Genomic DNA, 16,101 nt, shown 5'->3' on the forward strand with positions numbered 1-16,101 from the left:
ATAATTGCCACTAGCACGGCCCTAGACCTAAACCTTAGCTTTCGATTTCTAAGGTGCTACATCTGGTCTGTACTTCTCTACTGTTCTGAAGGATGAACACTAAATACGCCAACAACAAAGATCGAAGTTCTTGAAAAGGGGATTTACCACAGAATGCTTAAATTACTTTGAACGGAAAGAATAACTAACAACGACGTACTGTGATCAATACACAAAGAGTGAGAAATGTTAACAACATGTATAAGAAGAAAAACTTCGTGCCTAGGACACATCTTACGGAACACCAAGTAGATACTTACACAGTTAATAACAGAAGGGAGGTTCGAGGATAAAAGTAGAAAAGTACAAAGAAGAATATCTTGTTTAAATAATATAAAGCAGTGGACATGAATATCAAATGATTATCTATTACTACATACTGCAGTTCATAGAATAAAGGTGCTTCGCTTTCCTCCAATATCCATTAAAGATTAGGCAGATGAAGAAGTACTTATACAACATTATAATATTGTCTCGCAGTCCCTTTCAGTGCCTTACCTCGTTGCTTTGACCCGTTCTGAGTGCTTCGAGGGAGACTATGGTAATTAAACCAAATACCAATAAAAAGAAGCCAAACAGACTGGTATTAACTCCTAACTTACCGCTCTTACACAAAGTAGCTGTTCGTCAGCCGTGCAGATAGCGTGTTGGTACTTTACTAAACGTGCTCCTGGCGTTCTTTCCTTGCCACCATACAACGCGTAACAGCTTTCTATTACCCACTTCCCAGAGAGTATTTCTGGAAAAAGTCACTCATTAAACTTGAACCTATGATTTTCATGCATTAAACTCATATGTGCGAACTATCACTGTTAGGAACTATGTCAGTCGTGTGACAATTGCTTCCAGTTTCATTTACAGTTCTTTTGTCCGAAAGATACTCTCGTTGGACTCCTGTCACTGTAGTAGCGAAAGAGGTGAAGCTTGTATTGCAAGGTACTTCATGATAAATCTTAAAACTATCTCGCATTAAAAAGTTGCGATTTTGGCGCAAACATAGAGCACTCACAACGCCGTCACATTCAAGATAGATCAAAACCAAAGGACAACAATCGTGGAACGCATTCTTCCCCTTAAAAAAAAAATAAGAAAAGTATAGAATTTTTCAAGTCAGTCTAGAACAAATTATTTTCCGAGTTCGCGACAGTCGTACATAGTACGTTAATTTTTCAGAGAACATGTTATCTGCCCTGTTTTATAGTTGATTATAAAGAATTCACACCACACGTCTGAAGTTCCCACCGTGCACCCGGATATAGGCTTCACTTCGCAGCTGCATTAAGCTCAGAACATGTTCGGATACGTGGAACACACAGCGTTCTGTGTCACAAGCTTTCAAAACTGACAAGAACAGCTCGTCCATCACTGGTTTCATCCAGAGCACCAGAGTTAGAACAAGGGGGAACTCAGACGAAGAACTTTGAAAATGTAGGAAAGTGAATAGAGCCAAACACCTCTGACAAGTAACTTGAACAGTCGATTCGTTCCCACTTTCCCAATGATTTCAGAAATTCCGAGGGCTGTTATCTATCCCTTCTGCCTTATCTGGTCGCATGTCTAACAAATATCTATTAAATTCTGACTATAATACTGGTTCCACTAAGACTACAGTATCTACCCCCAATTTTTCCTCTATCAAGTCGACAATTCCGTCCATTCGTAGAGGTCTTCAGTGCATTATTTCCACCTACCTGCTCTCTCCTAGCGGAGTTCCCATTACATTCCTAATGTTGACGCCCTTGCTTTCAATTTCACCGAAGATTGTGAACCCCATATTCTGCCTTAACTTGTCTTCAGTTCTTTTCGCTACTACCACACCACAGTCCCCCATGATTATTAAATTATTATCTGCCTTTACAAATTGAATTAAATGTTCAGTTTTATATCATGTCTACCACGTTGAAATCCCACCATTCAACGCTCCGACTCGTAGAATGTTCCCTTTCGAAGGTCACTCAATCTTTTTCTGATGGTGACCTCCACCTTGACAGTCTCCTTCCGTATGGGGACTGATCCGGAATCTTCTGATAATGGTGAGATCATTAACATTTCATTATTACGGGCCGCCACACGTGTCTTTAATGCAGTGCTTTCTACTACTTTCTACTTCCCTATTTCGTTGATCATTACTGATTCTTCCATCTTTTAGGGGTAGCTTTGCACCCAAAGGACAAGAGGCTGCCCTGAACTGTCTGATCCTCCGCCCTCTTTGATAAGGCAGTTCTCACAACCCGGGTGACTCTCTGTGCTGGTAGTCTTCGGCCTCTGTTGATGCTGATTTTTATTCAAATTTTAAGCAGTAGCTGGAATCGTAATCGAATACGCTGCCCCTAGGTGGTTCCAAATTTACAGTCTTCTTAAATCAAACTTTGATTAAATGGCACTTTGTGGCAAATTCTACCAGGAGGCTTCCTCTTTCATTCCTTACCCCCCGCGGCATGTTCATTACTAGACTCTCTCCTGCCTTTCTCAGTATCGCATTTGGGTCGCCCATGCCAGTTTAATTTTCGCCTCTTTTGAGGTATTGAAAATTTTATCTCATCATAAATATTTTTGGCAGCCTCTTCATTATCTGCAGAGCTAGTAGCCATTTATACTGCAGGTGTGGTTCGTCGCACCTTTGTGTTTGTCTTTGATACGAAGATTCGTTCGCTATGCCGTTCACAGCATTCACTCATTCCTATTTTCTTATTCATTATTAGACCTGCTGCTGCAATCCCCTATTAGATATTGTATAAGCTTATATAGTGTTAGCAGAAGTCCTTTTGTTCCCGTCACCATATTTCACTAATCACTGGTACATCTAACGCCAACCTATGCATTCTTCTCTTCAATCTTTTCAAGTATTAAGGAAAGTCACCTACTAATACTGAGTACATCTAACGTCAGCCTACGCGTTCCTCTCTTCTCTAACTATTAAGGAAACTAACATTCCACGCTCGGATATGGAGAATGCCTGATTTTTTTCCTGATTACAAATTCCTCCTGAGTAATCGTGACCCACAGATCCGTCCAGATCAGTCAGTCATCCAAACTGTGGGCCCTTCAACCGCTGAGAAAGCTGCTGCCGTTCTTATGTACCGTATATTAGACTAGACTCCCCACAGATTCCGTCGTAACGTCGTTGGACCTACGTTACGGTGAAATAAACTGTTAAACTGATTTATCATGTACGGAATTCGTTACATCCTTAGTTGGCAGCCCCAACAAACAAGTACGTTTAGCTCAAGAGGATGGTAACAGGAAATGGCATCCACTTACGTTTATTTGCATACGGATTTGAAAGTTTTGCAGTATTGTCCTGGTAATGTAGTCTGAATCTTAAATAAATGGAACTTCCACTACACGGTTGTGCTAATACCGATCGTTAACGGACGCTTCGAGATGTGAGACTACGGCCTAAAGGGCAAAAGGAGGTGCAACACGTTATTAGTAGGCATCCCATGACTTTTGCCACCTCTGTGTACATCTTTCTTGCATTCACTGCGTCACATTTGCACCTGGTCGCCAAAATTGTAACTAATTTCTTTTCCAGCATAGATCGTTTCCGCTTTGAAGCAGTACAGTATATACACTCCTGGAAATTGAAATAAGAACACCGTGAATTCATTGTCCCAGGAAGGGGAAACTTTATTGACACATTCCTGGGGTCAGATACATCACATGATCACACTGACAGAACCACAGGCACATAGACACAGGCAACAGAGCATGCACAATGTCGGCACTAGTACAGTGTATATCCACCTTTCGCAGCAATGCAGGCTGCTATTCTCCCATGGAGACGATCGTAGAGATGCTGGATGTAGTCCTGTGGAACGGCTTGCCATGCCATTTCCACCTGGCGCCTCAGTTGGACCAGCGTTCGTGCTGGACGTGCAGACCGCGTGAGACGACGCTTCATCCAGTCCCAAACATGCTCAATGGGGGACAGATCCGGAGATCTTGCTGGCCAGGGTAGTTGACTTACACCTTCTAGAGCACGTTGGGTGGCACGGGATACATGCGGACGTGCATTGTCCTGTTGGAACAGCAAGTTCCCTTGCCGGTCTAGGAATGGTAGAACGATGGGTTCGATGACGGTTTGGATGTACCGTGCACTATTCAGTGTCCCCTCGACGATCACCAGTGGTGTACGGCCAGTGTAGGAGATCGCTCCCCACACCATGATGCCGGGTGTTGGCCCTGTGTGCCTCGGTCGTATGCAGTCCTGATTGTGGCGCTCACCTGCACGGCGCCAAACACGCATACGACCATCATTGGCACCAAGGCAGAAGCGACTCTCATCGCTGAAGACGACACGTCTCCATTCGTCCCTCCATTCACGCCTGTCGCGACACCACTGGAGGCGGGCCGCACGATGTTGGGGCGTGAGCGGAAGACGGCCTAACGGTGTGCGGGACCGTAGCCCAGCTTCATGGAGACGGTTGCGAATGGTCCTTGCCGATACCCCAGGAGCAACAGTGTCCCTAATTTGCTGGGAAGTGGCGGTGCGGTCCCCTACGGCACTGCGTAGGATCCTACGGTCTTGGCGTGCATCCGTGCGTCGCTGCGGTCCGGTCCCAGGTCGACGGGCACGTGCACCTTCCGCCGACCACTGGCGACAACATCGATGTACTGTGGAGACCTCACGCCCCACGTGTTGAGCAATTCGGCGGTACGTCCACCCGGCCTCCCGCATGCCCACTATACGCCCTCGCTCAAAGTCCGTCAACTGCACATACGGTTCACGTCCACGCTGTCGCGGCATGCTACCAGTGTTAAAGACTGCGATGGAGCTCCGTATGCCACGGCAAACTGGCTGACACTGACGGCGGCGGTGCACAAATGCTGCGCAGCTAGCGCCATTCGACGGCCAACACCGCGGTTCCTGGTGTGTCCGCTGTGCCGTGCGTGTGATCATTGCTTGTACAGCCCTCTCGCAGTGTCCGGAGCAAGTATGGTGGGTCTGACACACCGGTGTCAATGTGTTCTTTTTTCCATTTCCAGGAGTGTACCTTGTTTCGCTGCCATACGATTATTGCAGCCCACGTTAACCCTCTGTGAACAGCTGCACTTTAATTACAACCACGTGGTATTTCAAATTTGGTAAATGCGAACATTTTATGTTAGGCTTTACCGTGTCTGTTATTGACATGAAATGAATCAACAACTTACTGCTACCAGTCACTGTTTATTTGTCTCCACGACGCGTTTCAAAGGTTTAAACCTGTGTCATCCGATGAATTTACATCTGTTAGTACGAAATGTTTGTGTGTGTGTGTGTTTTGTCTTATGATTTTTTGGAGGAACTTATGGCACTGTCTAGTGCAGAAACAACCATAAATATTTCGTTACGTTACCATGAAATCCCCCAAATGTACGAGGAATTGACCTCATTTACAAATATATTGTCACGCCAACAGCTTGCAACCCTCGTCAGCTTGAAACTATATCAACCACCGGCACAAACTGCACATCTATCCGCATTTCTAAATCATTAGCCATTGTATTGCCCCAACCTTTAGGCAGTTATTACATGTAACAGATATAATGTTAAGAAAACCATGCTTGGAAGGTTCTCTCTCATCCAGTCACTTCTTCCACCCTCTCTCTCCCCCCCCCCCCCCCCCTCTCTTGTTTCCTTCCTTCCCCTCTGCCCCCAGCCTTCCATTCCTATCTGTGCTGTGAATTCCAACCAAAACTGTTATTTATGTATAATTTTACCACTGTAGTCAATATAATTATTGTCCTTCAAGTTTCCAACATGTCACCTGATTATATAAACGAGTATGAAGTTTAAGCTATGTATACTTCACAGGATCGGATTTATATATCACCTGAAATATTTATTTCAACGCATGTACTCAACACCTCAAAACACCTTTAAAACTTATTGTGTAATAATGTTGTTACAATGTATATTCGTTGTACTTTGTGATAATGTTTCTCTTCTGCTGTATGATCCTTACACCTAATAGTTTCCAGATGCCAAATTTGTTTACAAAAATATGACAGTATACATGTGATGCATTACGCCGCGCGGGATTATCCGAGCGGTCTGGGTCGCAACAGTCATGGACTGTGCGGCTGGTACCGGCGGAGTTTCGAGTCCTCCCTCGGGCATGGGTGTGTGTGTTTGTCCTTAGGATAATTTAGGTTAAGTAGTGTGTCAGCTTAGGGACTGATGACCTTAGCAGTTAAGTCCCATAAGATTTCACACACATTTGAACATTTGATGCGTTACGACAATGAAAGGAACCTGTGACCACTGGAGGTACTCCGTTTTACTTATTTTAATTTTGCCGTTAGATAACCGTTTAGTTTTTGGTTAAAAAAAAGAACACAAACTCATATTCTGAAATAGTGTTTGGTTTCTCCACTAGACAGTACCATAAGTTCTTCCAAAAATTTGTAACACAACACACACACACACACACAAACATACGCGGTAGCAACGCTGTCTAAGGCGCCTTGTCACAGTTCGCACGGTCCCCTCTTCAGAGGTCCGAGTCCTCCCTCGGGCATGGTTGTGTGCGTTGTCCTTAGCGTAAGTTAGTTTAAGTTAGATAAAGTAATGTGTAAACCTACGGACCGATGACCTCAGCAGTTTGGTCCCATAGTCCTTACCACAAATTTCCAAATTACAAAAATGGTCCAAATGGCTCTGAGCACTATGGGACTAAACTTCTGAGGTTATCAGTCCCCTAGAATTTAGAACTACTTAAACCTAACTAACCTAAGGACACCACACACATCCATGCCCGAGGCACGATTCAAAGCTGAAGCGCCTAGAACCGCTCTGCCACACCGGCCGGCTGTGTGTGTGTAATTTGGAGCCGGCGTTTGTGGCCGATGGGTTCTTGGCGCTTCAGTCTGGAACCGCGCGACCGCTACGGTCGCAGGTTCGAATCCTGCCTCGGGCATGGATGTGTGTGATGTCCTTAGGTTAGTTAGGTTTAAGTAGTTCTAAATTCTAGGGGACTGATGACCTCAGATGTTAAGTCCCATAGTGCTCAGAGCCATTTTTTACACACACACACACACACACACACACACACACACACACACAGAGACAGACATACTAACAAATGTATATCCACATGATGATGGATGTTTAAACCTTTGAAACGCGTAGTGGAGATAAATAAACAGTGACTGGTAACAGAAAACTTGTTGTTTCATTTACGTGGCGTTTTGGTCTGTGCCAACACAATGTTCCGCATGATAGCGTGAGGTGCCGTGTTGTTTTGTGTTGCAGACCCGTGCGCGGAGGTGGAGTGCGAGGCGGGCGGCGTGTGCCAGCTGGACGAGGATCGGCGGCCCACGTGTCGCTGCGAGGACACGTGTTCCAGCGGCGGCGGCCATCAGGCACCCGTTTGCGCCTCCGACGGCCGCTCCTACCGCAGCGAGTGCGAGATGCACCGGCACGCCTGCCTGCGGCGACAGGCGCTGCGCATCATCTACCGCGGGGAGTGCACCTCAGGTGGGTCCCCAGTGACGTCACAGCCGCAACTAGAGCTTTGAATCGTCCGCCACGTTTTCCCCAACTCTGAGGAATTGACTGTGTTTACTTTGTTGGTGGTCAACCTACTCACGCAACTTTTTTCCAGTATTTCTTATAAAATATTTTAATTTGCGTGTATGAAGCTTACCGAGTAGAAATTTAACGTGTATTTTAGAATGTCTTTTCCATGTAACAGAAAATTTTAAGTGTAATGTTACACAGCTACAGAAATGATGGCTCCGAACTTGAGTGGTAGTTTGCAAATATTAAATGTAATGAGTTTACAATTCGGTACTAAGGCCTTCAAATAAATATATTATGTAGTAACAAGCTGTGCCTGTTATTAGTTTTTGCCGGCATGTAGGCACTTACAAAAGCAGAGTTCATTTTTTAATTGTAGGTAGTTATTCTACGAATGTGGCACTATGAAGGCGTTAGAAGTGTACCATGCATGATGAACTCAATCCTAGAAGTATGTTCACATAGGCTTATGACCCAAAATTAACATTTTGTTATTTTCTGCTCATTGAGTTGTATTAGTTCCTGCCCAGCGGACAAGTCTGAGTAAAACCTCCACCCACCCTCCCCCCAAACACCAACTGTAAAATTTGTGTATGTGGAATTCATGCTGTTATTAAATTTCCTTATCAGTAACAGAAAAGTGAAACACAAAATTGGTTGCTTGTTGAGCTATGGTCAAAATTTTATTCCTCAAATTTTTATTCTTCAAAACTTTATTTTACTTGTGCAGATCCCCTCAAAATGATCAATCCGCTATAAAATATCTTAATTATAACTCGTTCTACCGTACCTACATAAGAAATATTGTTAAGTATCATTCAGTTTGTTTACGTATGTTCATGATAACGGCGTATAAATACGTAACAATAAAATATTCCTCTCCACTTTGCAAAAATATGAATCGAAAAATTTTGAGACGAACTGTTTCACCATAGTTGTCGGCTGGGGAAACTGCATACAACTGGTTTCATGTATGTAACTAGTTTATACTAACATATACTTACAGTACATAACTGAGCGTCAGTTCCTGTTTCCCAGCTGTCTCTGCGGCAACATATGGAGCATCTTTTTCTTCGTTTGAGGTCACTTGGAAATCTAAACATATGAAAACCTTTTTTTGGATGGTTAGTGCAATTCGCAGCAGAGTAGCTACCCATATTTACGACGAATTCTTCAAAACATTTAATTACAAATCTCCACTCGCATCCTGATTCATATGTGTAGGGTTCACGGTATGAGGTTACAGCTGAACAATCGACATACCTCTATGGATGTCAGAATGACATGCACCGGGTGACCTCACCAACAAACAGATCACCCCACAAACAATCAAGCGAATTTAATTACAGGTGTCGTGCTAAGGAGAACTTAACAAAGTGAATAAATTAAACAGGGTGAAACGCAGCAACTACGTTAAGTAGTGACGTATAAATATGCCCACCTCTATTTTTATTTTTACTTGCATTTGATAATAATGGTAATAATTAAAGGCTTCACCAACATTTTAAGAGAAGAATTTCATGACACTCATAAAGCGAAGTGTAATAAACTATTTATCCTATTCTTTGATACTGCCAGTGGAGAGATAAGTGATCTTTTGATTTAAAACATGTATGGCTAAAAATCCCACGTCAAGATCGCAAATTGTCTTAATTGATTACCGGTTTCGGCTCATTGACGAGCCATCTTCAGATCTAAAAATACAGAAAAGTGAATATAAAAAGTGAAAAACACAAAATACATTTAATATTTGAATTCCCATTATGTAATACATACCAGTCTGAAATGTTTTGCAGTGTGTCACAATTATTACACATCGTCATATTCTCAGAGCTAAGTCACCCAAGGTAAATAAAAAAAGAATTTCACGACCCCCGTAAAGCGACGTGTAATAAACTATTTATGCTATTCTTTGATACTGCCAGTGGTGATGTAAGTGATCTGTTGATTTAAAACATGTGTGGACAAAAAATAACGGAAAAATGATGAAACGTGACACACTAAAACACACAAAACTATATGATGAGTGATATGAAACACCTTACCCAAACGAAAACTCGTAGTTGGTTGTATAAACTGATAACGTAAATCCCTAATCAAAATTGTTACACTGCCCATTTTGCCACATATGTGCACAAACGATTGACAGCAATGACCGCTGCATCGCGCATGAGTGGCTGCAAAAAATATACCACTTCTAATATTCACAACAGGAACAAGGACTTGTCTGTGTGAGAGCTGTCAGCAAGCTGGTTGAGGTGTAGCGTCATGGCTACACGAAACCATTGCCAGACGCCACTATCATCCGACTAATTTAATACGGTCGTGACCCTAGTAAAAGAAGGATGTTTATAAATTAAATTTTTTGTAAATTTAAATTATATAAATGCGAGAAATTGTTTCCATAACAGTATATTTGCAGTAAATAAACACTGATTATCAGCTGTTTGTAAAATAATAATAAAAAAATGTTAACCGAACCAGGTGGCGCAATGGTTATCACAGTGGACTCCCATTCAGGAGGACGACTGTTCAAACCTGGCTCCGGCCTTCCCGATTTAGGTCTTTTCCTTTTCCATCCTTCCCTAATTCGATGGCAAAGATGCCCTCGCTGCTTGGTCCCCTCCCCCAAATCAAACCACCAAAAAAATTAAAAACAATAAATACTGAATATAGGCCTATTTTTATTGTTAACTTTTTATACGCAATTTTCAGTATTTTGAGATCTCAATATGGCTCGTCAGTGTGCCAAAACTGATAATCAACAAGGAAAAAGGGAATTTTTATCCGCACGTATTTTAAACTATTTACTTTGTACTCCAATCAAAGTAAGAAGGAGTACTTGAAATGATGCTGAGCAGGTGGACGACTGAGGGTTGCGTATGGGAGGCAATGAGTTGCCTGGAGCAGGAATGCGAGTGTGAAGTAGCAGGAAGTTACATGGATGTAGTGTTTGCACGACAACACAGAAAGCGTCTCGATCCCTCTGCAGGGATCTTCGCATAGGTAATCCTTCGGGTGCAGAACTATTTATTTTAATTATGATCTAAAGAAGGTAATTGAGGGCAATACCTAATGTTTCAGTTCACAAGTTTTCTTTCATTTTCAAGAGCGCATACATCTACCGTGACCCCGAGAGCGTAGAAGCAGATGTTCAATAGATCGGCCGCCAGCTGTATTGGCGCTTCAGTTTAAGTCGCTATAGGACTGCCTGAGCGGCACGTCACACAGACACATAGGTTGAAACGTCCCCTTATAACAATTATACAGGACTGTGCTTAACCTGACACACAATATTTTTAGCGCAACGCAATCTGACTATCAAAGATACCTGCAAAAGAATGGCCCTGAGTAACATTAACCTATACCTTTCACAAATCACTTACCTCACCAAAAATCTTCGTTACTCGAACTACTGCAATACAGCGAGCGCCACTACTGCCAGCTAAATAAAAGATTCCAACTACGGAAGGCACTAACTACTGATAGGGATAGTTAGCAAATGAAAGATATTAATAGAGAACAAACAATGTATTTACCTTAATAGTCATAATATATATAGCAGTTCATGACAAATTACAAAACTCCGCCATGTCTCTCCCCACATCCACCACTGCTGGCGGCTCACCTCCAACTGAACACTACGCGCTGTTCACAGCCAGCTGCCTAACACTACTACAATGGCGAGTATTACAACAATGCAAAACAGCCACAGACTGCACACAGCACAGCCAGTGATTTTCATACAGAGGTGGCGTTACCAATAAAAAAAACCTAAACAGCCTACTTACATAGCCCCCATGCTCCCCACAAAAATTTTACAAATTGATTTGGGCAGTGGCCAATAATTATTTGATAAAATTTTTCATAATTACAATAACAAAGAAATCAAATGCACACACTTATCGATACAATGTTGGTCAAAAGCTAAAATTTTCTCACAGTCCATAAAGACAGTGCTGATCGTTTATCACAGTAAAATAGTAGTGTTTTCCTCAAAGTCTGAGCAGTAAAAGAAAATGCACACGGAAGTAGTGGATTTCCATGCAGTCTTGAAGAAGTAGTGTTGTCCTTCCAACGGAAAGACAATGCCGACAGATAATGGGCCACAACAGAGCAAACCTACAGCAGAGTCATTCGACGTTTTGAAGAATATTGGTAGGTAGGTCATCACAGAGTAGACCCATTGTAGTCCTGGTAGAGAGTATGGTATTGGTGGGCCACCAGAGGTGCAGACCCACTGTAGTCCTTGTAGAAATAATGGTATTGGTGAGTCATCAAAGGCGTAGACCCACTGTAGTCCTTGTAGAAATAACGGTATTGGTGGGTCATCAAAGATGTAGACCCACTGTAGTCCTTGTAGAAATAACGGTATTGGTGGGTCATCAAAGATGCAGACCCACTGTAGTCCTTGTAGAGATGGCCAGCAGCCATCTGCTGCGACTGTGCAGGTGCACAATCACCCTTGAAGAGTCTTGCAGACAATATAGCAAGTCCATAGCCACCACTTGTGCACTCACAAAAAATTTGTTTGAAATGTCCTTGGAACCAGCAATGCTGTTATCCAGTCCCTTGCTGAATTATTAACACATGTGCAAACACTATCAGTCCCTACTTCTCACATATTGTCCATATGCTATGACCAACAGAAACGTGTGCACTGAAATGGAACTTACAAGTTACTTAATTTGATGAACTGGTGTCAATTACAATTGTATAACATAAGAATACAATTACAAAGGTACAAAATACATCATTAAAGAACATAACAATACAGATAACATTTGTAATACAGGTTTTACAAAAGAATCGAAATAACATATACATCAGTGTTACAGGAATTATGACATAAGTAAATACATAAAAGATCAGAATAATTATTGAAACATCAACTTCACACATGAGCATTAAAACAAAACAGAATAAATAACGTCTAAACATATTTACAAAGTAAATAACATATTATATTTGAGGATAACAGTATTCCTCATCATAGTGAATGTAGCTTAGTATTAGAAGAAGAAAAGATTCTATGAAACTACACAGAGACAGGAAGAAAACAAATACACAAGGGTACACAAACATATAGTGGGATAACACAAGGAAAGGACAGGGTTTGTTGTACTGCAGTATTTTGCAAACAAAACTTTCTTTACTTCTCAGAGATCTCCCTTCATTCTTCATTATTTCCAAAAAGTCCTATCTATACCTGCTTTCTGTACTTTTCTCGTATAACCTCTCAGTGCATTTCTTCAAATTCATCGCAACTCATTCTCTTATAGGCTACCCCCTCTTAAGCTAACTTAAATCTACTGAACTCAGATGCTAAACTAAGGGACGAGGCAATGCAGTAGCACAAAACAAATAACACAAACAGCAATGACAAAAAAAATGGACATTGGCAAACAATTGCAATATTACGACTAATATAAGGCAATGAGCAGCAAACAAGAAAAATAAATCAGTAGTAAACTGGCTTAGCAGAGTAACACAAAGTCAAATTCAGTAACACTATGCCTGGCAAACAGCAGCTTATATCTAAACATGACAAAGCTCAAGCAGAAAAAAATATTACACTAAAGACAACAGTGCAGACAAGGGAAATGTATATTCACATCTTAATGTCCATGTAATTAAAGTGGTGCACCACAAAAACTAATTCTACAAAAATTACCAAGTACTCGAAAAGAAAATTATATATGCAGTTACTATTATTAGTCCCTTCTTATTGTTCTTTCCATTCCAAGAATTCCTTTTTTTTAAGAATGTGGATTACAAAACTATTATTTAATAGATCTGTTGACAGAAAGTGTTCACATTAGCAAATGCATTTTATTTTATAAAAGCAATGCTGCAACACAGCTGGAAACTAGATATCAAATGAAATAAGCAACTATGAAAAACAAAGCATAAAAATATCATTCAATAGTCATGTGACATTTCATAAGTTAGTAGAAATTCTCTCAACTCTCGTAGAAAGACACTTGTCCTAATCAGGTGTGCAGTTGTACGAATATTTCCCATCAATTCATAAGCATTTCAGTAAGTAGCATAAAATACGAGTAATCATATGTTTCCAAGTAATGAGCGTGTCGTATTTGTGATGCTTTCTACAAAGGAACGTCAATAGCGAGGATAATGGCCTCCCTTTTTTTTTCTCCACCTGTGCCTCTGGCACACACTAATGACTTCTTTCCAGGCGACTGTCGCCCATCTGGGTGCCCACGACGCATTACGTGCAGGTGGTCACTTAACTTTCTTACGGAAATATTTACGACAGCAGTTTCCGCTACAGTGGCAGTCTCATATAAAAAATTTCAGAGGTCGAGAATTTTCGTTGCAAATGTGTAGATACAAAATCCTATGAATATAACAGTGTTCAAAACGTTTTCGTCAGCATTGTGATACATTCATGCATTTACACACATTTCATAACTCTTAAAGTACGATTCTTGGTTTCCAACATCCTTTTTTCACAAATCAGCGTCCCTAACCACTACTCATTATTCCTTACCTCATTATACATATATATATTCGTCGACACTTCTTCAATATTTCATCATGAGAAATACGTAGCATAATCAAATTCCTCATATACGGTATCATCATCTTATTGATCATAAACATACCTCAGCAGCATAATACACATCGTCGTCGTAAAAATAACATCATAACACCTCAGTCAAATCTCAAAAACGTCGTAGCTTTCTGCAATAATTTCAAAACCTAAAAAAAATTCTCTGCTCATGTCAAAAGTTTCATCCACCTCAAACGTACTTTAAAAATCATGATCCCATACCAAATCCATCATTCAAAGCTCTCATAGTATCACAATGGTTCCGAAAAAATATGGACAGTTCACAAAGTACAGACAAAATACAATTTCATAAGTGTGAAGTTATCCAACTGTGTAATTGCGTAAACATGTGTCACTGATGTAGTAAAATAAAAGTTTGTCTCTTTCAGTTAAATGATCAGATAGCTGTGTAATTTATGTGTTATAGAAATATGGTACCGATGTGTAAAGTTGTATAAGCAAATACCATATTAGCTAGGGCTCCTTGTGCTTGCCAAACACATGGTACACAAAGTAGGCGCGTACCCCCCTGAGGATTAATGTAATTATACCCTCAGGTGTTACAGATTACAGCAATGGAATGAAATGTATCACGGAAAACCCTTGTATCATTGCACTTCAAATATCTTTAAAAAAATAAATGTTTTAAGTGCGAAATTAATCACTCAAATACGTGTACTGTAGCGCTAAATGTGCGTCTTGCTGTAAGATAATCTCTGTGGAAGTGTCGTAGTTATCGTCCTCCGAAAGCTAAGTTCTGCAGAAGCCAATGTACTTACCTCATGATACACCAAATTTCAAGTAAACCAAAATGTTGCATTAAAATCTCATTAACAGTACTGGTAAATGTTCTAAGTATGTGAGCCTTATAGTCGTTACGCAAGAATGCACACACACAATAACACTGTGTCGTCTGTTCACAATAACAATGCATTCGTAATTTCTGTTTAAATAAGTTCTCTTGGTTCTTGATTGGATATTTAACTTCAAACATTGTTGTATGTTAACAGATTCTAAGTCTGACAAAGCTTACTAGCAATGTAAAGTGAAAAGTTATATGGCAAAGACAAAGTTAAAAAGCAGATTATCTTTCAATAAACGGTTTTACATGTGAAATGTGGTGTAAACCTTTACTCTTCCTAGTACGCAGAGTTTCAACTTCAACGCAATTATCATGTGGTATACGTCGGATTCTGTAAGGTCCATTGTAAACTAGAGAGAATTTGTGACTCAAGTGTTTCTTCTTATGTGACAATGAATGAGCTTTAATGAGAACTTTCTGACCAATATACAATTTCTTTGCATTTGCTTTACCGTGTAGTTTTCTCCTTTTGTCTGCTGCAGATTTTATATTTTTAAGAGCCAAATCAATTATGTCTTTGTGTCGAAGTTTATGTGTAATCGGGAAAGGTACGAGCTCTCTGATTCTGTTAGGTGGTTCTTCATTCTTTGGTACAAGAGTAGGTGGTAAAGCAGTGGAATCATGAGGCATTTCATTCAGCACGTTTGGAAATAAGTGTAAATATCTGTCCCAATGCTGATGCTTTCTGTGACAATAAAGTCTGCAAAGCTTATTGATTTCTTTCATAATCCGTTCGGAGGGGTTACAATGTGGTGAGTACAATGAAATAAAAACAGGTTTGATTTTATGGTTGCGAAGCATGCGTGACCAAACAGCAGATCTGAATTGCGGTCCGTTATCAGAAATGACTTTACTAACGTGTCCAATATCACGTAAGAAATTTTTAACAAAGGCGTTGGATACAGACCGTCCAGTGGCTTTACGTAACGGAGTGAAAGAAACAAATTTTGAAGTAAGTTCAACAGCGACTAGAACGTACGAAAATCCATTAGATGTTCTGACAAGCGGTCCCAAGAGATCAACAGCAGCAAATTCTTTTAATTTAGAAGGAATAATAGGAAACAACGGAGCACGATGTGAAACAGTAGATGGTGTCGCCTTTTGACAAAGTTTACA

General features: G+C 40.9%; 1 protein-coding gene across 1 annotated transcript in view; it reads left to right on the plus strand.

Annotated features, from left to right (window-relative positions):
* The window catches only part of LOC126234947 (agrin-like), a 1,214,606-nt gene that overhangs the window by 816,538 nt on the left and 381,967 nt on the right, over positions 1-16,101 (plus strand). The window contains exon 5 of the mRNA XM_049943685.1: positions 7,280-7,504. Within this exon, the coding sequence (XP_049799642.1) occupies positions 7,280-7,504 (225 nt within the window). The remainder of the gene's footprint in view (positions 1-7,279; positions 7,505-16,101) is intronic.

Source organism: Schistocerca nitens, chromosome 2 (genome assembly GCF_023898315.1).
Source record: "Schistocerca nitens isolate TAMUIC-IGC-003100 chromosome 2, iqSchNite1.1, whole genome shotgun sequence".
Classification (NCBI taxonomy): domain Eukaryota; kingdom Metazoa; phylum Arthropoda; class Insecta; order Orthoptera; family Acrididae; genus Schistocerca; species Schistocerca nitens.